The sequence below is a fragment of the Grampus griseus genome (genome assembly GCF_964374135.1).
Source record: "Grampus griseus genome assembly, chromosome: 20".
Lineage (NCBI taxonomy): Eukaryota > Metazoa > Chordata > Mammalia > Artiodactyla > Delphinidae > Grampus > Grampus griseus.
The window spans coordinates 7,201,593-7,223,282 of NC_139014.1; the positions used below are offsets into that span (position 1 = coordinate 7,201,593).

Below are 21,690 nucleotides of genomic sequence, written 5' to 3' on the forward strand. Positions count from 1 at the left end.
CTGTTCCTCAGGCCCATCCATTGTCCCCCAAGAAGAGGCCTGGGGTGCTCTTGGGTTCCCTCTGGGGGCTTTATGTGTTTGAGTGTCCAGGACTAGAATCCTTGGGCTTTGGAGGGGAAGCTTACAGCCCTGGGGGTGAGGAGGGCCCCCGAGTTCCCATGCCCCTTCCCTTAGTTCCTGGTCAGTTGCTCCTCCCTGCTAGGAGCTGGGGCACTTGGAGATCCCGGCTGAGCTGGCTGTCATGCTGAAGACAGCGGAAGGTGAGTCCTGATGGGCGTTGCTCTTGCCATGACCCCCTCCTGGGCGGAGGCTCTGTCCCTGTGGTCCCTCCCTCTGATGCTCTGGGTCCCCCCAGCTCACTGCCCGGCTCCCTCTGCACTGGAGCTGGGGGCTGATGCTGAGAGGTGGAGGCGGCGCCAAAGCCAGGCGCCTTACCTGGGCGTTTCTGGGCTGCCGCTTACGCCTGCCTACGTCATCCCAGGCCATCGGCACACCCTGGCCGAGAGCATCACCGAGGCCATGCCCCCGGAAGTTCCCGCACGGCCCAGCCTGACCCTCCCACCCGACATCGACCAATTCCCCTTCTCCAGCTTCATCTCCATCGGCTTTCAGGTGGGCCCCCAGGCCTTAGCTCTACACGGCTGACGCCCACATCTCCCCAGACGTTAGCCCCCGTCAGGCAGAAGCTGTGTCTGTCCTGTCTCCAGTCCCCTCCTCCCTCTCCTGTCGCGGGGCTGTGGATGCAACTGCGTTGCTCGGAAACCGGAAACGGTTGAACCTCAACGCGCTGCTGGTTACTTATCTGCAGTGCCACACCTTCGTTACACCTGTGGCACTGCCCTGCCATTGAAGCCATGTCGTTAAAGCATGTTGAATGACAAGGCAAAGTGTCCAGGCTACAGTGTTGGCGGCAAAAGCGGGATTCAAAACTGCACGTAGCGTACGATCCCAATTTTGTTAACAGGGAGGGTGGGGAGATGACGTGTGTACCGACACGTAGAAAGTAAGATTAGAAACAAAGAGGCGAAAATGTTAACTGTGGTTTTGTCTGGCAGTGGAATGTTAATGGTGGTTTTTATTCTTCATCCTTTTCCGTGTTTTCTGAGTTTTCCGCATGCACGAGCTTTAGTTTTCTAATCAGAAGGAGTGATTGAGAGTTGTTTTTTTTTTAATATTTATTTATTTACTTGGCTGCGCCGGGTCTTAGCTGCGGCACACGGGATCTTCGTTGCCTGTGCAGGATCGTTAGTTGCAGCATGCGGGACCCTTTTTAGTTGTGGCATGCAGGATCTAGTTCCCTGACCAGGGATCAAACCCCGGCCCCCTGCATTGGGAGCGTGGACTTTTAACCGCTGGACCACCAGGGAAGTCCCAAGATGTATTTTTCTTTTAATAAATTTATTTATTTTTGGCTGCATTGGGTCTTTGTTGCTGCACGCGGCTTTCTCTATTTGCGGTGAGCGGGGGCTACTCTTCGTTGCGGTGCGCGGGCTTCTCATTGCGGTGGCTTCTCTTGTTGCGGAGCACGGGCTCTAGGCGCGCGGGCTTCAGTAGTTGTGGCTCGCGGGCTCTAGAGAGCGCAGGCTCAGCAGTTGTGGTGCACAGACTTAGCTGCTCCGCGGCATGTGGGATCTTCCCTGACTAGGGCTCGAACCCGTGTCTCCTACACTGGCAGGCGGGTTCTTAACCGCTGCGCCACCAGGGAAGCCCCCCGAGATGTATTTTTAAGATGATTTTCCTCACTAGCCCCTCTCCCTCTCGCAGGGCGCGTGCTCCCTTGGGGCTCCCCCGCGGCTGTGTCTGGCAGGTCAGCACACAACAGCCCCTGCTCAGGCACCGTGTCGCCCTCCTTCCTTGCAGGAGCCATCCCTGCCCAGACCTGGGCAGCTGCTGACCAAACCCCTGACCCGGCTGGACAGTGACAACCCTCAGCATGCCCTGGATATCAACAAGGTGGTGAGTGACACACTGGGGAGGGGCAGGGTGGGCCCGTGCAAGGGGTGCTGGCCGGGCACCGGGAGCCCCGCACGTCCTGCCTCCCCTCACTCTGTGTCTGCAGATGCTGCGGTTCCTGGGGGACGCATCCTTGGAGCCCTGGCAGGAGCAGACCATGGGCCAGTACCTGGTGCGGCAGGGGCAGCGCCGGCCGGGGCTGCGCAACGAGATCTTCAGTCAGCTCGCAGCCCAGCTCTGGCACCAGCCGGACGAGCAGCAGAGGCAGCGCGGCTGGGCCCTCCTGGCTGTTCTGCTCGGCGCCTTCCCCCCAGTGTCCACCCTGCAGAAGCCGCTGCTCAAGTAAGGGCCCCGGCAGGTGGGGGCCCCGTGGGTGTGCTCAGCGGGCCACCCCATACCCACGGCAGCCCTGTGCTGTGCCCGCAGATTCGTGTCCGACCAGGCCCCCGGGGGCATGGCAGCACTGTGCCAGCACAGGCTGCTGGGAGCCCTGCAGCAGACGCAGCGGGCCCCTGGGTCCGAGCGGGCCCACCCACCCACCCAGCTCGAGTGGACGGCCGGATGGAGGCAGGGCCGCATGGTGCTGGATGTCTTCACCTTCACCGGTGACGCCTGCCTACTCTCGGGCCTCCCCAGGCCCACGCTGCAGCCTGCCCGGCACTCTCGCCCTCCCTCGGCCCCCTTCCCTCCTCAGCCCTCCCCATGTGACCCTGACCTCCCTGCTCTCCTGCTTTCGGAACCGCCACGGGACAGTATTCCCTTCCCGTCCGGGTGGACCCTGCTGTCCCTCACTCTTGCCCCTACCCCTCGTCCCTGCAGAGGAGTGCTTCTCGGCCGAGGTGGAGTCCTGGACCACAGGGGAGCAACTCGCCGGGCGGATTCTGCAGAGCAGGTGTGCAGGGCCTGGGATGGGCGAGCGCAGCCCACACTGGCCATTGTCCCGTCCGCCTCCTGGTTTTCCTCATGCTCCCAGCCCGCTCTCCCGCCGAGCACCTCCTGCGGCTGCTCCAAAGCCAAAACCTGCTCCCCGGGGGGCGGGATGGGAGCGAGGGGGCGGGGTGGGTGGGCAGGGTCCAGACAGTAGATTCAAGACAGAGAGCAAGTAGAGAGTATACCTGCTAGATCTGGTCCAGGTTCTCATCAAATTGAATGAATAAATGCATCAGAGCCACTGTAGAAGTAGAGGGCTGTGAGATGCAGATAAAGTAGAGGGCTGTGAGTTGCACTGGGTCCTCAGCCAGGTTCCTGTCCCCTTCCACAACCCCCTCCCCCCAGCCCACCCTCAGGTCCTTGTCCCTTCCGGATGGTCGTCCGCCTGGCTGACCACCCTCTGCTCCATGCCCTTGTCTCACCCAGAGGCCTGGATCCGCCCCCGCGTGGCTGGTCTGTGTCACTGCACTCTAAGGACTCCTGGCAGGACTTGGCTGGCTGCGACTTCGTGTTGGACCTGATTGGCCAGACCGAGGATCTGGGGGACCCGGCCGGTCCCCACAGCTACCCAATCGCCCCCCGTGGCTTGTAGGTGCCACCCACAGCACCCCTGGCCTGCTCCTGTCCCTATCCTGTCGTAGGTGACCCCCTCAGCCACCCTGTCATCCGCGGGGGTTCACAGGTGCTGCCACAGGCCCAGCCCGCCCGCCCCCAAGCCTCCGCCCACCGCAGGGGGATGACCCCTACAGCAGCTTCTACATCTTGCCTCAACCTGGGAACCCCCCGGCCAGGGCATCTCCTCAGCTGGGCCCACTATCTCCTGCAGAGCCGAGGACATCCCCCCGGCCCCTGGCATCCAGGCCCCCTCACTGCCCCCAGGTCCCCCTCCAGGCCCAGCCCCAGCTCTGCCCAGCAGGGGTCACACAGGTAAGGCTGGGAGTGGGCACACTGAGGTTGGCAGAGCGCTGGGAATGGGGGTGCCAGAGCCCCACGCCCCAGGCAGGTGACAGTAACCCTCCACAGGTGAGTCCCGGACCTCAGGGAGTCTGGATGGCTTCCTGGACCACCTCTTCTCCCCGTGCCTCAGCGTGAGTGTCCCGCACGCAGACCCCACCCCACTGCTGCCCCTACGCCCCTGGGGCCTCTGCTGCCCCTCCCATCCCTCCTAGGGCTCTAGCTCTGACCTTGGGACCTGTGATTTTTGTCCCTTCAGGATCTGGAGCAAGGCAGGGCTCTGAGTGGCCGCATGAAGGGAGGGGGCGCCATGGGGCCCATGCAGCAAGGCAGCTATCCCGTGGGTGAGTGCGGGGCTGAGCACCCAGGGCCTCCCTGCCCAGCAACACAGGCAAGCATGGCCTGGGATCCCCACGCAGCTGCAATCAGAGCTCTGGCTAGCACCCTGGTGGCCCGTACTCTTCTCTTTGCCTGGGGCTGAAGGGAGGCTGTCTGTGGGCCCAGGCAGGGACCGACCTGGGGGGGGGCCTTGTTCCCTCAGTGTACTCAGGGATGATGCAGATGCCCGGATACCAGCCAGCCATGATGCATGCACCCGTGCCCATGATGCCAGCAATGGGGGCGGTCCCCGCCATGCCAGGTAAGGCTGGACTATAGCCACTGTGTCCCTTCTCAGGTAGGGACTGGAGGAGGGAGGCTGTTGCCTGGGGCCTAGAGGGCACAGTGGGCAGAGGGCTGGGAGCTCAGCCATGGCGCTCGTCCACCCTGACTGCCTGCCATACTCGCAGCCGTTGTGGTGCCGCCACAGCCGCAGCCGCAGCCACAGCCACAGCCCCTGCTTCCCAGTGTGGACGCGAGGCAGCTGGCAGTCCAGCAGCAGAACTTCATCAACCAGCAGGCGCTGATCCTGGTGAGGGTGGGCAGGGCCCATGGATTGCCTAGTGGGTACAGACCTGTGGGGCGAGGCTAGGCCAGCTCTTACCTGGCACACCACCCTTCCCCCGTCAGGCCCAGCAGATGACCACCCAGGCCATGACCTTGTCCCTTGAGCAGCAGGCAAAGCAGCGCCAGAGCCAGCCCCTGGAGCATCATGCCCAGGCCCAGGCCCCTGGAGCTGCCTCCCTGACTCCACCCCCAGCCATCACCCCCAAGCCCAAGAAGACACCCACCCCCCAGAAGGAGCCAGAGCGTGACCTGGAACTGGTAGGTGCCTGCCTGAGGGTGAAGAGGCGAGGTCAGGCAGGTGGCAGGGCTGGGGTGGGGCAGCAGGCTCCAAGGCCCCAGAAGTGGGAGACATGGCATGGGGGGTGTGGGGAGATGCAGAAAAGATGCTGCCAGGCTCCAGCCCCACGGATCCGAGCGGGTTTGCTCTGTGAGTGGCAACTTGTCTGGCAGGGCAGCTCCTTCTCTTTCCCCTCCTGCCACAGGACACCTCACAGGAGGCTGAAAACAGGCCCCGGCGGCCCAAGAGCTTCCAGCAGAAACGGGACTATTTCCAGAAGTTGGGTGAGGGCCCTTGGGGTGGCAATCCCACACAAAAACTCAGCCACCGCCCCCGCCTGGCCAGGGGACGGCGGGGTGCACTCTCTTCCTCTAGGTCAGTGTGGCCTGTCCAGGAGCCCAGACGGGCGGGCCAGGTGGAGAGTAATAGCGAGGGCCATTTGGGGCGTTTACAGGGCAGCAGCAGATCAAGGTGGAGACGATGAGGCCTCCGGCCAAGGTGAAGATCCCCCAGGGGGAGGAGCAGGAGGAGGAGCCGGAAGAAGAGGAACCGAGAGCAGGTGGTGGGGAGCAGGGTGGGGGGGCAGGCTTTGTGGTTCTGCACAGGGTCTCACATCTTTCCTCTCTTTCTGGTCAGTGCCGTCACCTCCTCCTCCCCCAGTAGAGAAAAAGCCACTGGCACGAGATGGGGCCAAAGCTGCACAGGAGGCTGAGGCGGAGCCAGCCACAGAGGCGGGGCCTGGCGGTGGTCGCCGGCCGGCAGAGGGCAGAGCCGTGGTGCGTAGCTCGGACCCTAAGCCCCGGCGGGCAGAGCCCAGCAGGGAGATCCGCAACATCATCCGCATATACCAGAGCCGCCCAGGCCCCGTGCCCGTGCCCGTGCAGCCGCCCAGGTGCACCCCGGCGGTGGTGGGGAGGGGGAGGACGGCCAGGACTGCCCGCTGCCCAGAGTCACCGTGTGGACTCCCGACCTCTTCCTTCTCTCAGGAAGCCCCCCCAGATCTTCCTGAAGAAAAACAACCCTAAGGATGAGGCTCTGGCTAAGCTGGGGATCAGTGGTGCCTCCTCGCTGCCCTCGGTGAGGCCCCGTCCCGACCAGAGCACGCTGCTCCGCGCCAGAGCCCTCCTGAGGCTCCCCGGGGGAGACCTGGCCGCTAGTCACAGCCTGGGTGTATTCTCCGTGCCTCCCCAGACGCTGTCCCCCAGCCCAGGGAAGGGCCCCCCACCAGCTGTGGCCCCTCGACCCGAGGGCCAGCCACGGCGTGTGCCCTCCAACTCCATCAAGGAGAAGCAGGGGCCCCTTCAAGAGCTGTTTGGCCAAAACCCACCCACTGCCCGGAGTCCCCCGCCTCCGCCAGCACCTCCACTGCCTCCACCCTTGGACCCAGCGACCCCTCCAGCTGAGCCACACGGTGAGAAACCCCATATCCCCGGGTGGTGGGCTTTGTGGGGGGCGGGGGCAGGATTCCTAAGGGCCTCTCAGCGCTCACGGCCGAGGTCAGCTGCTCGCGCTTCCGGACTTTGGAGCCGTGGGTGAGGAGCCCCAGCTTCCGCGTTCCTGGGGGGGCAGGGCGCGGGCACCCCTGGGGCCTGTCTGGCACGGAGGGACCGTCACGGGGCGTGGGCCTCGTCGGGAGTTTAGTGACCTCGCTGACGTGGTCGGGGGGGGCCCACGCACGTCAGGGACAGTGGGGAACGTGGGAAGCTGGAGATGGAGGCCGGCGATGGGACAGAGCGGGGGGAGGGAGGCAGCGGAGGTGGACTGAGCTGGGCCACGTGGGGCCCTAGTGGGCCGAGGGTCTTCTCTCTCCGTGCCTGCATCATTCCGGCTTGGGCAGCTCCTCGCCTGATGCCCTTCGGCCCCTCTATCCGCCAGGCTTTGTGGAGACCATGGGGGACCAGGGGATCTCCACCCAGCTGCTCGTGCCCTCGGGCAGCGTGTGCTTCTCCTACGCCAGCGCCCCCTGGAGGTTGTTCCTGCGCAAGGAGGTGGGCGCGAGGGCGGGCCGCAGCCTGGCCTCCCTGGGTGGGGGACGGGGCGCTGGCTGTAGGGGCGCCAGCCTGGGGCCCCAGCATCTCCTCTCCACACACAGACACTGGGGACTACTTCCCCAGCCCCACCTCCTCCGGCCCGGGAGGCAGAGGTGGGGCGGGAGGGGGGCTGGCGGGGGCACCGTCCGGGCGCACTCTCACTCGCCCCTGCCCTCGCCCAGGTGTTCTACCCCCGGGAGAACTTCAGCCACCCCTACTGCCTCAGGCTCCTCTGTGAGCAGGTGAGAGCCCAGCCCACCTGGGACCTGTACCGGCAGACCGCCCCCACCCCAGGCAGGAGAGCAGCCCCGCTTGCGGGGGACGCTGGTGTGTTTCCGCCCTGCCTTCGTTTATTTAATCCTCCCAACAACCCTCAGAATAAGGGCCATTTTTGACTTATGACGAGGATTAAAAATAAAGCGTATACAGCACCCAACACAGGCCTGGCACACAGCAGGTGCTCGCTCGTGCTTGTCCCTTTGCCACCTCTAGATGCTCCCAATGCTTGTGTCTGTTCTCCCCAGTTCTACAGTAGCTGCCCCCCTCCCCCTCCCCCAAGTCCCGTGTTCCTTCAGGGAAGCTTATCTCAGCTGACAGAGGAGCAGCAGCCCAACTAGTGCCGGCAGCTTGGGGGAGGCAGGTGGGAGCTCCGGGTGGACGTGACCCTGGGCTTGGAAGGCCAGGCATCCCTCCCTGCTCCACCCACGTGCCTATGGGGCTCTCTAGCTTTTCCTCCATGCGTGGCTGCTTCTGGGGTGGGCTGTGGCCTCAGGACCTGGTGGTGACCGCCTGGCTTTGCCCCCAGATCCTGAGGGACACCTTTGCGGAGTCCTGCATCCGGATCTCCCAGGACGAGAGGCACAGGATGAAAGACCTGCTGCGTAGGGTCCAGGGACCCTGGAGTCAGGGAGCCAGAGTGCTGGGGGTTGGGCCTGCCCAGAGGGAGGGAGTAGACTCCGGGGTCCCCGCTGTGAGGGAGCCTGAGGACGGCCTGGGGCCATTTCTGCTCAACAGGAGACCTGGAGGTGGGCCTGGACTCCCTGGACACAGCTGAGGACAGTGTCAAGAAGCGCATCGTGGTGGCCGCCAGGGACAACTGGGCCAATTACTTCTCCCGCATCTTCCCCGTCTCGGTCAGTGAGGCTGGGGATGGTAGCGCCCAGGGCTGGAGGCCAGCTTGGCCTTCCGCAGCAGGATTAGAGCTGGGGGTGGGCTGGGCCCCAGTGGAACCAACGAAGAATAGCACTGGCCTGAGCAGCCCCAGGGTGTCTTGGCCGGTGGCGGGGAGCCCGGAGCCTGTCCGTGAGCCAACCACCTTCCGGGCAGGGCGAGGGTGGCAGCGACGTGCAGCTGCTGGCCGTGTCCCACCGGGGGCTGAGACTGCTCAAGGTGACCCAAGGCCCCAGCTTCCACCCCGGCCAGCTGAAGACTCTCCGCTCGTACAGGTGAGCCTGGGCTGGGGTGTGGCGTGGGCCGGCGAGACGGCCCCCAGCTCACGCCCCACCCTCTGCACAGCTTTGCTGAGGTACTGGGCGTGGAGTGCCTGGCTGGCTCCACCCTGGAGCTGTCCCTGAAGAGTGAACGGCTGCTGCTGCACACAGTCCAGGCGGGAGCCGTCAAGGCCATGGTTGAGCTGCTCCTGAGCGAGCTCAGGAAGGCAAGTGCGGGCCGGCAGGGCGCCGGGCGGGGGGCCTCCAGCACCGCTGCGTCGTACCCCGTGATGTCAGCCAAGCTCCTTCAAGCTGCCTGGGGTGGGGCTGGAACTTGGGGGCGCTTGGTGGAGAGTGACGCCAACGGGGGAGCAGGTGGGATGGGCAGGACGGAGTCATAAGCAGGCTGGCCGCTCACCCGCCCGCCTGCAGGACTCCGGCTACGTCATTGCCCTGCGAAGCTACCTCACTGACGACCACAGCCTCCTCAGCTTCCAACGGGGGGACCTCATCAAGCTGTTGCCGGTGGCCGCTCTGGAGCCAGGTATCCCCAAGGCAAGCAGGGCGGCTGGCACCCGGCGGGCGGGCAGAGGGCCCAGGAGGTGAGGCACCGTCCTTGGATGCTTCCCGCAGGCTGGCAGTTTGGCTCCACCGGGGGCCGATCCGGACTCTTTCCTGCTAACGTAGTGCAGCCGGCTGCTGCTCCGGACTTTTCCTTCTCGATGGAGCAGAGGAATGGCCGGCACAAGAGTCAGCTGCGGCACGGAGAGTGGGATAAGGCGTCGGAGGTGAGGAAGACGGGAGACGCCGAGGCGAGGCCTAACTAGGAGTCGAGGAAAGAAAGGGCTCGACTGCCCCAGAGCGGCGGAGGGCCACCCCACGCCTGGTGGGCAGCGCTTGGTCTGATGCCGCCTCTCTGCCCGCTCCCGATGTCTTGTCCTGTCTCCCCAGCAGGGCTGGGCGGTCTGCCTCTCGTGTGGCCCTCGTGGTAGCTAGTTCAGTGCCACCTGGAAGGTGCTCAATAAACAGCTCTTGACTGTCCCGGCTTCTGGTGGTGTGCTCACTGCAGCTACTCTGCCTGCTTCTCTTGGGCTGGGCTGGGGCGGGGGCTTGGGCAGGGCCGCTGGACAGGCCAGGGGACACTCAGGTGGCGCTAGGTCTCCTGTGCTCCTAAGTTCCCCACCCACCCCTGGAGCCAGGCACACAGTGACAACTTGGCCACCAGCCGGTCCCCGTCTGTGGCCTGCGTCACCCTGCCCACGGACTCCGACTACACCATGCAGGAATTTGCCCTGCGCTACTTCCGGAAGCCCCAGACTCTGTGAGTGCCCTGGGCCCGCCCCATGCCTGCCCATCCTCAGTGTCCCTGAAGTGGGACACTCCCTGCTCAGAGTCACCGGGCCAGGGCTCTTAGCACCCTCCCTACCCAGCCTGGGATGGGGGTGGGAGGGCTGAGCAAGCGGGGCTGTCCTCCCCTCCGCCCCCTCAGGCTGGGCCAGACAAGTGAAGATGCCAAGAGGAAGGCCATGGCCAGCCTGGTGCAGTACAGCAAGGTAAGGGGGACGGTGGGGAGGAGCCGGGACAGCAGACCTGGCCCCCGGCCCCCATGGCCCCAGACCCACAGGCAGCCTCTTTGGCCGCAGGCTCCCATCCAGGCATCACTCATCAGCATCAGTGACGAGGACGTGAACAGGCGGGCCGTGGGAAGCTTCCAGGGTAAGTAGCCACGGTGTCCTGGGTCGCCATGTCTGCAGTGCCCGGGACCCAGGCACCTGGTCGCCTTCTGTCCTTGAGTTCACCGACTCGGGGAAGCTCACCGGTGTCTCCTATACCACGTGGCCCTCACCCACTTCTACTCATGCCCAGGGGGTGTGGGTTGTGTGCAGTCTGGGCTGGAAGGCAGCGGTAGGTCTGGCTTGCTGTGCGCTTGGTGTAGCCCTGGGTGGCCACAGGGTCTCTCTGAACTCTGTCTCCTCGTCGGTACAGCTGAGACTGCTGCTCCGCCTGGCTCACACGCATTCTGAGAGCAAGGCATGAGATGGCCCTGCACAGCGACAGCACGAGCCAGGGCCAGGCCCCCAGCCCAGCTCACCGTGCTCTTCATCCTGCCCGCAGCTCTGATGCAGTTTATGGGGGACCAGTCCAAGCCCCGGGGCAAGAACGACCTGGATCTCCTCTACGGGCTGCTGAAGGTAGGAAAGTGAGCCGGAAGCTGTGGGGAGTCAATGAGCCCTGAGGGCCCCTTCCTGTCCTCCTGCCTGGGCCTCCATGGGACCCCGTGTCCCCTGGTCACTATACATTCAAAGAATCCAAAATTAGTTATCGAGCACCTACGTGCTGGGGGCAGGGCAGTGCACCAAGCAGGCCAAGTCCCTGCAGAGCTTACAGCCTGGTTAGAGGAGACACTCAGTAAACCCTGAGGCAACGTGTCCAGGGCAAAGAGTGCTGTGCAGAGTGATAAAGCAGGGGAGGGGCTGCTTCAGTGCAGAAGGCTTGGTGACAAGGTGACCCTGGAGCAGACCTGAAGAAGGCCAGCGAGTGAGGCACGTATGCATGGGGGCAGGGCATGGGGGCACGCACACAGGCAGAGGCGGGGGTGAGCCTCGGCCCCAGCAAGTCCAGTGTGGCTGGAGCCCAGTGAGCAAGGGGGAGAGTGGAGGCGAGGACCAGGAGGGACAGAGGGTCCGGGTCACGGGAGGCCTTGTGGTCCACTGTCAGGACTTGGATTTTTCGAGATCTGGGAAAACACTGGAGGGTTTTGAGGAGAGACGTGGCTTACATCTCGTGGGGTCGCTCTGGCGGCTGTCTGCGATTCTGGGAGTTTAAGCGCAAGGAGAGGGTTCCTGCCACAATCCCAGGTGAGACGTGGCTGGCCCAGGCCCAGAGGCAGCAGCAGAGGGGAGAAGAAGGACCCCAAGCAGCAGGGTTTGCTGTGAAGTGCACGTGGGGTGTGAGAGCGAGGGGCCGAGGGGGACACGGGGGCCTAGGCCAGAGCAATGCTGGTCGCCACAGGAAGCCTGAGTGAGGATGGGGCCAGCCTGGTGGAGGAATCTGTTGGGGATGCATGAAGTCTGAAGTCCCAGTCTTCCAAGTGGAAGGTCTGGGCTTCATGGGAGAAGTCTGGGCTGGAGGCAGGCACTGGGAGTCATCAGCAGACAGAGGCCCAAGGGCACTGCAGCCCTTAGGAGTCAAGGAGATAAGAGGGTCAGCAGAGATGACTAAGACAGAGGGACCAGAGAAAGAGGACAGGGCCGAGCACGGCCTGGAAGCAGGTAAAGACGGCGACTTAGTTGAGTGGCCAGTTGTGCAGATGCTATTAAGCCGAGTGAAACCGAGGCCGAGAGATGACGGTAGCCTGTCACCTCTGTCACCCTGTCACCTCTGTCACCCTGACTTGGCCCCCAGCCCACGCCACTGGCAGGACTTCTCCGACTTCAGATCCCACGCCATCCCTCACTCCACTGCACTGCACTGCAGCTCTGCCCCCGACCCGCTGCCCCCTGCCCTTCCTCTCCCCACAGCTGTGCCAGGAGGAGAACCTCAGGGATGAGATTTACTGCCAGGCCATCAAGCAGATCACAGGACACCCCCGGCCGTGAGAGTGGGGGACGGGCGGGGGTCGGTGGCGGGCCTCTCAGGGGCAGCCCAAAGTGCTGCTGCCCGGCCGGCCCAAAGCCCAGGCTCTCTGCCCTGCAGGAGACTCTGCGCTCGAGGGTGGACTTTCCTCAGCCTCCTCACGGGCTACTTTCCCCCATCAACCTCGCTGATGCCCTACGTGACCAAGTTTCTGCAGCATTCAGCCCTGAGCCAAGGTGCCGGGGGGAGGGGCTTCCAGGCTGGGGTCTCGGCTGCTTGGGGAGGGGTTTGGGGATGCTCATGACCCCAGCCTGGCTCCTCTCTGCAGAGCTGGCCCGGCGCTGCCAGGGGCACCTCCAGCACACAGTCAAGTACGGGGGGCGCCGGCAGCTGCCCTCCCCAGGCGAAATGCAGGCTTTCCTGGTACGGGGGGTGCAGGCGGCTGGGTGTTCTGGGGCTCCCTCTGGGTGGGGGGGCCGGGGCCTCTGCCCACTGGGGGGCTGACCCCGTACCTACTTTGGCAGAAAGGACAAGTAGTCCACCTGCTCCTAATTCACCTGCCCGGGGGTGTGGAGTACAAGACCAACACCCACACTTTCACGGTGAGCACAGGGACACAGAGGTGGGGCTGGGGAGACCCAGGGAAGCCATGGGCATCAGTTCTGGGGACATCCCTCCCCTGCTGCAGCCTCCTTCCCTCCCCAGCACCCCCGTCACGGCCCTGTCCGCATGTCCAGGTGGCAGCAGAAGTACTGGAGGAGATGTGTGGGCAGATGGGCATCACGGACCCCCATGAAGTGCAGGAATTTGCCCTCTTCCTCATCAAAGGGGAAGGTAGGCCACCTGGCCTGGGGAGGAAGCGTGGCCCGGCTGGACTCAGGGACGTGGCCTTGCCTGCCAAGTCTGCTCTTCTGGCCACGGGGGAGGCAGCTCCCACACTGGGGCTGGCAGGGTTGTGGGCGGGGCTGGCCCCGGGCGGCAGGGCAGGCTGTGGACCCAGGCTCCCCGCGCAGGCCAGCTGGTGCGGCCCCTGTGGCCCCGGGAGTACCTCAACAGCGAGGTGGTGGGTCTGGACGTGAGCCTGCACAGCCGGCGGCTCGGCTGGGAGACCCCGCTGCACTTCGATAATCCCACCTACGTCAGCACCCACTACGGCCAGGTCAGCCCCACTCGGCCCCGCGCTGCCGCGCCGCTGGTAGTTGGAACCTCGGCTGCAGCTTGAGGGAGAGTCCCTCCCTGGGTGGGGGAGGGCTTGAGGCCCAGGAGCCACCCACTAGGTGGGGCTTTGGGGCACAGCTGCCCCCTCACTGCTCCCCCCTCAGGTGCTGCGGGACTACCTGCAGGGGAAGCTGCTAGTCAGCGCCCAGGAAGATGCCCGACTTGCCAGGCTGGCTGCCTTGCAGCACCTCAGCAGGAACCACGAGGAGCCCCCCTCAGAGTGAGTGTGAACACAGCCCTCACGCCTCCTGTCACCCCACCACCCCTACCCCCTCCTCCAAGGTCAAGGCCACTTGTACCCTTTGTGGCCCTAACCAAATGGGGGCTGGGTACACCTGCCCACCCCCCCACGCTCCTCAAGGGCAGAACCCACGCCTCATTCATGTGTCTGGATCCCCGGTCTCACCCACGGTAGCCACTGGTTCATCTACTTAGCACCTGCTGTATGCCCAGCTTTGACTGACCAGGCTGTGTCCTAGGCAAGACCTACTGGCTTACTTGCCAAAGCGGCTGCAATGTCAGATGAACGTGGCCGCTGTGAAGAGCCTGATGGGCCAGGAGCTGCGGCAGTTGCAAGGATGCAGCTCTCAGGAAGCGCAGATCAGCTTCATAGGTGGGTCTGGGGCTAGGAGGCAGCTGGGGCAGAGGCGGGAGCCCCAGCAAGGAAGGGGAGAGGGTGGAGGGGCTGAGGAAGCTCTCCACCTGCCCTGCCCTCTCCTCTGTCCTGGGGGCAAAGTCCGGCAGGTCCCAGGGCCCCAGGGGTCAGAACTCCTGCTCTACCCCTCCATCCGCAGAGGCCGTGAGTGAGCTGCCCCTCTTTGGCTACACTGTCTACATGGTGCTGAGAGTGAGCAAGCCGGCCCTGCCCAGCCCTGGCCTGCTGGGGCTGAACCGCCAGCACCTCATCCTCATGGACCCCAGCTCTCAGGTGGGCCAGGCTCCTGGGCCACTTGTCTCCCACCACCTCCACCGACCCCTCCCCCAGAGGAACCAAGCTCCGCTCTCTCTCCCCGTCCCCCCTCCCCGCCCCCAGGACCTGTGCTGCTCCATCGCCCTGAGGGACCTGCAGCAGCTCCGCGTGCTGAGCCCACTGGGGCCTGAGGACTCCCCTGGCCTGGAACTCAACTATGGCTCGGCTGACAACCCCCAGACCATCTGGTTTGAGCTGCCGCAGGTGGGTGGCCTCTGCGCCCTGAGAAGGCGGCAAGCGCCTCACCCAGGCCTGGTGTGCCCGGGAGCCTGGGCCCAGGCCTCTGCCCACTGCTCCGGCGTGGTGGGGCTGGGGGCAGAGGCAGGGGGCTGGCTGGGGAGCCCTGGCCTCACATGCCTGTGCCCGCGCAGGCCCAGGAGCTGAAGCACACCATCACCTTCCTGCTGGACCGCAACTCTCCTTCCACTTAGTGGCCGGGCTTCACCCAAGAGGAGTGGGGGAGGGGCAGAGACGAGGACAGGAAGCCTCTCTGGCCAAGTCTCACCCGGACAGTCTCCTTTGGGTGCTGTCAGGCCAGTCTGGCCTGGACTTCACCGCTTGGTTCTGGAACCTGCTGCAGCACAGCCCAGCTGGCCCACGGGGAGGGGCTGCTATAGTGACTTCAACTGGGAAAGAGTCATGAGACTCCCTCTGGGGTGGGCCTGGGCCTGAGCCTGGGGTGGGCGCTGCAGGAACTTGGCTTGGGCGTCCGATGTTGCCCAGTCTGGGGGAGATGCCCACCTGGGCCCTGGCGTGACACGAGTATGAGCCCAGCCCCGGGAGCAGCAGCTGCTGAGGAAATAAAACTCCTGAGAGAACAGGGCTGTGTGCGTGTGCACGAGAACCAACAGGACTTTATTCCCCTGGTAACTGTCGAAGCCCCGCCTGGCCTTCCCGGCCAGGGGCTGAGAGGGAGCAGGGCCTGGCTGCTGCCCGTCTTCCCATGAGCTCTGCACCTGGGTCGGGCTGGAGGCTGGCATCGCGAGGGAAGACGGTGGTGGGGGCGGACCTGGGGCCAGCCCGGGCTCTTTCTGAGTAGGCCCCAAGGCCTCGGACTGGTGGGCCTCGCCCCCCGCTGAAAACATGCTAAGTACACGAGGTGGAGGGACCTTCCTTCCTTCTGTTCCTCTGGCAGCAGCCACACCACCTGTCACTTTCTGATCTGTGGATCTGGCCCAGAAAACCCAGCCACGAGGGCCGGGGAGGCAGGGAGGCTAGGAGAAAGAGGACCTCAGGCTTCGCGAGCAAAGAGAAAAGTGGGCTGACCTCTGACCTTGATTTGGGAGGTGTCCAGGCCCATTTCCAAAGCAAGGCATGGCTGGAAGGGTGAAGAGCCTGAGAGCAGACGATGTCCCAGCAGCAGCAGGCCGCCCACCTTCCCCGTTACTGAGCGAGGCCCGGGCTGGGCCGCGGTGGAGTCCGGGGAGGACACCGGCCCCATCGGGCAGCTCTCGGTCATCTCTGCAGGCCACACAGGCCGTGCCAGTCAGCTTCACTCTCGCACCGGGCTCGGCCGTGGAAAAACTGCTTGATGACGTTCTGGGCCTCTTCCTTCACTGGATTCGGGATGGGGGAGCGTGAGAGCCAGTCTCCCCACTACAGGGCCCCCACAAGCACCTCCCGGCCGGTGACGCAGGCACTCACCGCTCCTTCCCGGAGACGGATTCTGGGTCAGCGAGTGTGAGAGGTGGCGGGCGAAGGCTTTAAACAGCTCCTGGGGACAGAGAGTGGAGAGGAGCAGAGTGCGCAGAACCTCACCCTGCTCTGAGCGACCCACAGCTGCGACCCAAGAGCGAGGCAGACCCAGGGAGCGGGAGCGGGCCTCTGGACTGGCCTGCTTCCGCCCTGCTTTTCACTGGGGCTCACGCTCCCTACCCACCCACGCACTGCACCCAAGTGCCCCAGGCTCAGGGGAGAACAGAGCCCATGCACCTACCCTACCTTGGACGCAAACTTGCCCTCCTTGTAGAAGGGGGTCAGACACTTGACCACGATGTTCGCAGCCTCCTTCAGCGAGATGCCAGGAGCCAAGAGCTGGCAGGAGCCTTGAGGCTTCACGCTGCCCCGATCGCTGGCTGAGACGCTGCCCTTGGTCTCAGCTAAGATGGGGACCTTGGCTGAGGGGCATGGCCTCTTCTGAGCCTGGCTCTCTGGGTTCTCCTGGGCAGGGCCACAGTGGAGGGTCACTCTTGGGCTCCCTGTTACTGGCCCCTCCCCTCCTGGAAGACTGGGCCTCAGTACCTCCTGGCTCCCTCTAGCCCAGCCCATCTGCCCTGGGATGTGGAAAGAAGACATGATTTTCCCAAACCCCTACCCAGAGCAGACACCAGCCTGGTAGACAGGTATCTTCCCCCCTCTCAGTACCTGCTGGGGTCTGGGCCGCTTGCCTCTCTGTGCCTCCTTTGTGGGGGTGGGCTGGCCTTCTGGGGGCCTCTGGTCTCTGAGCAGCAGGCAGGCACTGGCCGGAAGGGAGAGCAGGCGTCAGAGCTCCAGATGCCAGCCGCGCCCTCAGCCCAGGTGGCCCAGTGAAGCCCATCGTGGGAACAGGCCCCGAGCTTCAGAGGCCCAGTTAGCAGAGGGGATTCTAGAGGATTCCAGGACTGCCCGTGACCTCACCTTGGCCCCTCCTCGGAGCACTCCTCGGTCTGGGGGTGGGCAGCCAAATGTCCCATGGCTCCATCCTCCGCCCCTGTGCACTTCTCTGGGGCCGTCAGGGGTCCCCGCGCCCCGTCACGGGAAGGGCTGGCACCGTCTGCCCCTGGCGCTGAAGTGAGCGGAGGAGAGCTCTCGGTCCTTTGGTAGAAGAAGCGGGCAATGTTCTGGGAGTCCTTGAGGGCCGCTGCGGCCAGGAGTTGCTGCTTCTTGCCGACCCGGGCCTTGGCAGTAGGACTGCCCGGAGAAGGGCCTTTTGCCTTCTTCTCGGGGGAGGGCGCCCCACAATGAGCACCGCTCCCGGGGGCCTCTGCTCTGGGCCCAGGGAGGGGCTCAGCGCGGTCCTCATCCTGGCGGCCACGGGGCTGGCCGGGCGGCTCCTGCTCGCCTCCTTGCACCGGCCGGGGGTCTTGCTCTTTGAGCCGCGTCTTCTCCGTCAGCTGAGGGGCCGTCTGGAATGTGCAGGAGCCTTTCGGGAAACCAGCTCCCACCCGCTTGGGTTTGAGCTGTGAGGAGGAGAGAGGCTTCTGACCCCAGGTGCCTCCAGGGCACTCTCTAGAGGGCCCAGGGATGGCTGCGTGGGTGGGGCTCCTGGGAGTGGGGGCGGGAAAAGCTGGGCGGGACAAGGCTTGGGGGTCGGGCTGGCGAGACAGGTGCTGTGGGGGGCTGCAGAGGCGTAGCTGGCAGAGTACGGAAGCGCGAAGGCCTGCCCTGGGGCGCCCTAGGGCCAGGGCTGTGATGCCAGGAGAGCAAGGACTATGCCCTCGCTGAGGGCAAGGGGCCGTGGCGCCTTTCCTGGACCCAGGTTTGGGGGGGACACCAGGACGCCGCTCACCGAGTACACCTGGGAGGCCGGCCGGATGTCATACTCGGTGGGCTCTGGGGGCTCGGCCTGGGCGCTGCAGCTCCTGGCACCACCTCCCACATCGTAGAGCTGCCCATCCTTGGAGGCTTTGTGGATCTCAGCCACCTGGGGCAGGGACAGGTGGGAACGCCATGGTCGGCACCCCTAGCTCCCAAGAGCCCCCAGCCCAGGCTTCCCACGAGTGGGTTCCGCGGCACCTGGGCACCAGACAAGTTCTAGTCCACACGGGGTTGGCTAGAAATACTTCCAGCCGGGAAAGGAGGGAAGTCGGGCTCCCCCGGGAATAAGCGCGCCCTGTGTGGCAGGCTGCCTCTCCCACCCAGAGCCCGGAGCACGCCCCACCCACCCCGCCCGGTGCCCACCTTCTTCAGCACGCTGGCCTTGTACAGGTTGGCCACCTTGGCATTTCGGAATGTCTCGTGTTCCAGGTCCACTGCCTTGGCCTGGAGGTCAGATCTGAGGGTAGGAATGAGGTTAAGGTGTCAGGTAGACCTGAGGCCCCCTCCCTGTTAGATCCCCCCTGGGGACTCTGGAGATGGCTTCAGGAACGGCCTGGCAGGAACGGCCTTGGGCACAGGGATTCCGACCTGGACTGTCTGCGCCCCCTGTGGTTTACTGTCCCTCAGCAGCTCCTGGCAGCCCCTCGCTTGTGGCCAAGCCTGCCCCCTGGTGAGGCTGTGGAGACTCACACCTCCTGGGAGTAAGATGAGTCCCAATTTGGGGAGGGGTGCCCAAATAAGCCACGGGGGCTGGGGTTCCTGTGGCCTCCAAAGGAACAGGAGCCCGGGGACCGCTCCTCGGCCCTGACGACACTCACCCATCAGTGGAACCTGCGGCCTGGCGGTTGCTGCTCAGAGCCTCCTCCAGGAGCCCCAGGCAGTGCTCACGGGCCTGCACAGGGGAGGGAAGTTGGTCAAACAGTCTCAGGTTGTGGGGGGATCCTGGGGGGGCAGGTGTGACGAGCTGCCCACCTCTTACCTTCACAGTGAGTCTGGGGATCTTCCTACTAGAAGCCTCTCTCAGGGGACAGTCTGCATCTGGGGGGAGCAGAGGCAAGTCCTGCCACTCTACTTTCTGCTCTCTGGCATCCCCAACCCCCCAGCGAGGCATCCTCCACCATACCCTGAGACCAGCCCAGGGGGCATCTCTGTACTGACCTGGGGGTACGAATTCTTCTATCTTGGGGTCTTTGCCCTGGAAGATGACATGAGGGCCCGTAAGGCATCCTGCCCTGCAGCAAGACAGCTCCCAGTCCAGCCCCAGGGAAGGGGCTGAGAGGGTGTGAGCAGGGGGCCACCTGGACCCCACTGAGCCCCCATCCCCTTCACCTTGCGCAGGCGCATCTGCTTCTGGTAGAAGAGATTCCATTCCCGCTTGTGGGCCTCGTCTCTGCCCTCATCCCCACTGCCTTCAGAGCCTTCGTTGTACCTAGAAGACAGGCTGGGCATGAGCAGTCCTGCGTCTGGGCTCTGCCCTCCTGTCACGTGTCTGCTGGGACAGTGATGTCTCTGAGGCCCTGGCAGCTCATGGGCAACACCGAAGTCCTGGCCCCAGTGTGGCCCTCAGGGCTGGGGGGTGGACTACGGCACTGTGTCGCCTCTGGTCTGGCCTTAGCATCAGGGAGAGAATGCCAGACTATTTCCAGTGGGTTGGGGGCCCCTGGCCTCATGGCCTCTCACCTGCTAAAGCCCCCATAACCCCTGCGGCCTCCCTCATACAGCTCAGGGTCAAAGCCGTTCCCCTGGGAGAGCCCAATGGAGGTCTTGCTCCAGCTGCAGCTTTGCTCCAAAGCGTCCAGCTGCTTCCGCACAGCTGCAGGGTTCTGGCAGTGGTCACAGCCTTTGGTGCAGGCGGGGGGCGCATCCCCGAAGTACTTAGCAATGGCAGCATGGCGGCACCTGGAGCAGGCAGCATAACACAGGCAAGGGGTGAGGGACGCACGCTGGCCAGCGTTCGTTCACCCGATCCCGAAACTCTGGTTGAGCACAGCTACATGTCTGGCACTGTGGTAGGCATCTCATGCGAGCCTCACAAGGCATCGCTGGGGTGCCCATTTTACAGATGAGGGCAGTGAGCTGAGAGCTTTCTCAAAGTCATGGAACACACGTATCCAGAGGAGCCAGGGCACGGACCCCATTCTGTCCTGCTTCTCTATGGAGTACTCCTCCGGGCCCCAGCCCCCTCTCCATCCTTCGGCAGTGGGGCACCCTGGAAGGAGCACGGACTCTGGGTGCAGACGCTGACTCTGCTGCTGAGGCTGTGTCCTTGGGGACAGCATCTGACCTCCTGAAGCCTACGTACTCCTGCCTACAAGCCGGTGCAAGAGGAGCACTGGCCCCTTGGGCTGCATAAGGGCCAGGATGACGCTCTGAAGTGAGCTGCACAGTGCCCAGGACACGGCTCTTATTATCACTCTTCACTTTTTTCTGACGGGGAGGGAGGGAGAGAACAGCAGGAAGTGGCCCTACCCCACCTCAGCACTCTGCTCTACTTCTGTCTCCTGGTGACCTCTTCCTTGTTGTCCCCAACAAGCCTGTGTGTACCCAGCCCAGTGTACACAGCCCGGGACCAGGGGGACTGCCTGAGAGCAGGAACTGGGCAGCTCAGGGCCAGCACCGTAGAGCCGGCACTGGTGAGGGCAGCGAGGAGGTGCAGCCGTGGCTGGAGTCTTCCTCGTCGTACCTTCCAGGCTGGAAGAATGAACCCCCCCAGGCTGGGGGCACAGTCGGTCACCGGGGCAGATGCAGAGGCCCGGGGGGCCACAGTTCTATCAGGGCTGTTACAAACAGCCATTCCTGCAGCAGGAATGTGGCACGGGGTGGGGGAACCCGAGGGGAGATGCCAGAGCAGAGGTAGGGCTGTCTAGTCACCACATCCCAAAGACCAGAAGAGTGGGCGTCACTGCTCTAACCAGAACACCTCTCAACGTGAGCACTGCCTGGGGCTGCAAGAAACACTTTGAGGAGCCAGGACCCCGAGGGCCAGCCTCCAGGAATGACAACAGGTTGCGACACAGCCCCCAGGAAGCCCGGGCTGGCTGCCTTGTTTAGCTGAGGAGAGAACGACTGGAGCCGGCAAGGAGGGCATGGAGGCCACCAGAGGGCGCTATTCCCGCCACACCCAAAACCGATGTGTAACTCATTCCATGGCTCAAGCCTGTGCGACCGCACAGTGGCTGCCTGTCCGGCCTCTGGGAGGCTCTGGCATCCAAGTGGTGCGGCCACAAGGCTGGCTTCCTTCCCCCCGCGCCTCCCCCAAGCCCCAACTCACTGGCGTTTTGTGCTCACACTCAAAGGGCTCCATTGACAGCTCGCAGATGCGGGCTGGGGTCGGCTCCTGTCCTGCTCCGGGCACAGCCTGGTCTGCTGGGGTGGCACGACCAGCCAAATGTCAAAGCAGCCAGCCCCTGGGCTCTGGAGCCCGGCCCGGACAGCCGGGCCCGGAGTGTGGAGACAGCCCCAGCCGACACTCTTTGACAAGAACGAGATCAGCAGTGTCCTCTCTCCTCCTCCAGGGGCCGCCCCCAGGAACAGGCTAAGGCCAGGCCACTCCCAAGACTCCCAAGTTCTTCCCCAAGATGCCTCCCCAGAGGGCTGACTGCTTGGGTGGTCCAGCAGCTCCCCCACTATTTACTTTCCTTCCCAGGAGAAAACAGAGAGGAACCTGCCAGGGAGTTGCCTGAGGGACAGGTTGGGGGTTGAGGGACATGGGCCCAAAGGTGCTCCTGAGGGCGGGGCGGGAGGCAAAGAACTGGGAGGGGTGCAGGCCCCCTCCCTCGCTCCCTCCCTCCTGACTCCACCGCTCAGGTGGAACCTCCCAGGGGTCATCTTTGCCAGGGAACGTGAGAGCCGACCTCCTCTTTCATCAGCTCACAGCCCAGGCCCAGCCCA

General features: G+C 64.3%; 2 protein-coding genes across 3 annotated transcripts in view; one reads left to right on the plus strand and one right to left on the minus strand.

Moving 5' to 3' along the window:
• MYO15B (myosin XVB) overlaps window positions 1-15,070 on the plus strand; it is a gene marked incomplete at its 5' end in the record, with an annotated part of 32,458 nt that extends 17,388 nt beyond the window's left edge. The window contains 41 exons of the mRNA XM_082678772.1: window positions 203-260; window positions 482-612; window positions 1,861-1,956; window positions 2,060-2,295; window positions 2,380-2,558; window positions 2,773-2,845; window positions 3,310-3,471; window positions 3,710-3,810; window positions 3,907-3,971; window positions 4,097-4,181; window positions 4,379-4,477; window positions 4,626-4,747; window positions 4,846-5,040; window positions 5,265-5,343; window positions 5,514-5,633; window positions 5,696-5,951; window positions 6,046-6,136; window positions 6,251-6,470; window positions 6,935-7,047; window positions 7,272-7,331; window positions 7,895-7,970; window positions 8,104-8,222; window positions 8,416-8,534; window positions 8,605-8,746; window positions 8,952-9,063; window positions 9,153-9,307; window positions 9,719-9,840; window positions 10,009-10,072; window positions 10,163-10,235; window positions 10,635-10,711; window positions 12,041-12,114; window positions 12,216-12,331; window positions 12,424-12,518; window positions 12,620-12,697; window positions 12,833-12,929; window positions 13,109-13,254; window positions 13,418-13,533; window positions 13,793-13,926; window positions 14,108-14,241; window positions 14,347-14,487; window positions 14,655-15,070. Of these exons, the coding sequence (XP_082534898.1) occupies window positions 203-260; window positions 482-612; window positions 1,861-1,956; window positions 2,060-2,295; window positions 2,380-2,558; window positions 2,773-2,845; window positions 3,310-3,471; window positions 3,710-3,810; window positions 3,907-3,971; window positions 4,097-4,181; window positions 4,379-4,477; window positions 4,626-4,747; window positions 4,846-5,040; window positions 5,265-5,343; window positions 5,514-5,633; window positions 5,696-5,951; window positions 6,046-6,136; window positions 6,251-6,470; window positions 6,935-7,047; window positions 7,272-7,331; window positions 7,895-7,970; window positions 8,104-8,222; window positions 8,416-8,534; window positions 8,605-8,746; window positions 8,952-9,063; window positions 9,153-9,307; window positions 9,719-9,840; window positions 10,009-10,072; window positions 10,163-10,235; window positions 10,635-10,711; window positions 12,041-12,114; window positions 12,216-12,331; window positions 12,424-12,518; window positions 12,620-12,697; window positions 12,833-12,929; window positions 13,109-13,254; window positions 13,418-13,533; window positions 13,793-13,926; window positions 14,108-14,241; window positions 14,347-14,487; window positions 14,655-14,714 (4,791 nt within the window). The 3' untranslated portion in view covers window positions 14,715-15,070. The remainder of the gene's footprint in view (window positions 1-202; window positions 261-481; window positions 613-1,860; window positions 1,957-2,059; window positions 2,296-2,379; window positions 2,559-2,772; window positions 2,846-3,309; window positions 3,472-3,709; window positions 3,811-3,906; window positions 3,972-4,096; window positions 4,182-4,378; window positions 4,478-4,625; window positions 4,748-4,845; window positions 5,041-5,264; window positions 5,344-5,513; window positions 5,634-5,695; window positions 5,952-6,045; window positions 6,137-6,250; window positions 6,471-6,934; window positions 7,048-7,271; window positions 7,332-7,894; window positions 7,971-8,103; window positions 8,223-8,415; window positions 8,535-8,604; window positions 8,747-8,951; window positions 9,064-9,152; window positions 9,308-9,718; window positions 9,841-10,008; window positions 10,073-10,162; window positions 10,236-10,634; window positions 10,712-12,040; window positions 12,115-12,215; window positions 12,332-12,423; window positions 12,519-12,619; window positions 12,698-12,832; window positions 12,930-13,108; window positions 13,255-13,417; window positions 13,534-13,792; window positions 13,927-14,107; window positions 14,242-14,346; window positions 14,488-14,654) is intronic.
• Window positions 15,071-15,152: 82 nt separating this feature from the next.
• RECQL5 (RecQ like helicase 5) overlaps window positions 15,153-21,690 on the minus strand; it is a 37,810-nt gene continuing 31,272 nt past the window's right edge. Inside the window, exons 8-19 of one of the 2 annotated variants that reach the window (XM_082679117.1) lie at window positions 19,480-19,698; window positions 19,129-19,228; window positions 18,958-18,994; window positions 18,779-18,837; window positions 18,618-18,691; window positions 18,163-18,256; window positions 17,771-17,905; window positions 16,900-17,441; window positions 16,648-16,741; window positions 16,225-16,443; window positions 15,928-15,997; window positions 15,153-15,839 (exon numbers count right to left, since the gene is read on the minus strand). In XM_082679117.1, coding sequence (XP_082535243.1) covers window positions 15,739-15,839; window positions 15,928-15,997; window positions 16,225-16,443; window positions 16,648-16,741; window positions 16,900-17,441; window positions 17,771-17,905; window positions 18,163-18,256; window positions 18,618-18,691; window positions 18,779-18,837; window positions 18,958-18,994; window positions 19,129-19,228; window positions 19,480-19,698 — 1,744 coding nt within the window. In that variant the 3' untranslated portion in view covers window positions 15,153-15,738. The remainder of the gene's footprint in view (window positions 15,840-15,927; window positions 15,998-16,224; window positions 16,444-16,647; window positions 16,742-16,899; window positions 17,442-17,770; window positions 17,906-18,162; window positions 18,257-18,617; window positions 18,692-18,778; window positions 18,838-18,957; window positions 18,995-19,128; window positions 19,229-19,479; window positions 19,699-21,690) is intronic. The other variant, XM_082679116.1, reaches the window with a different exon arrangement.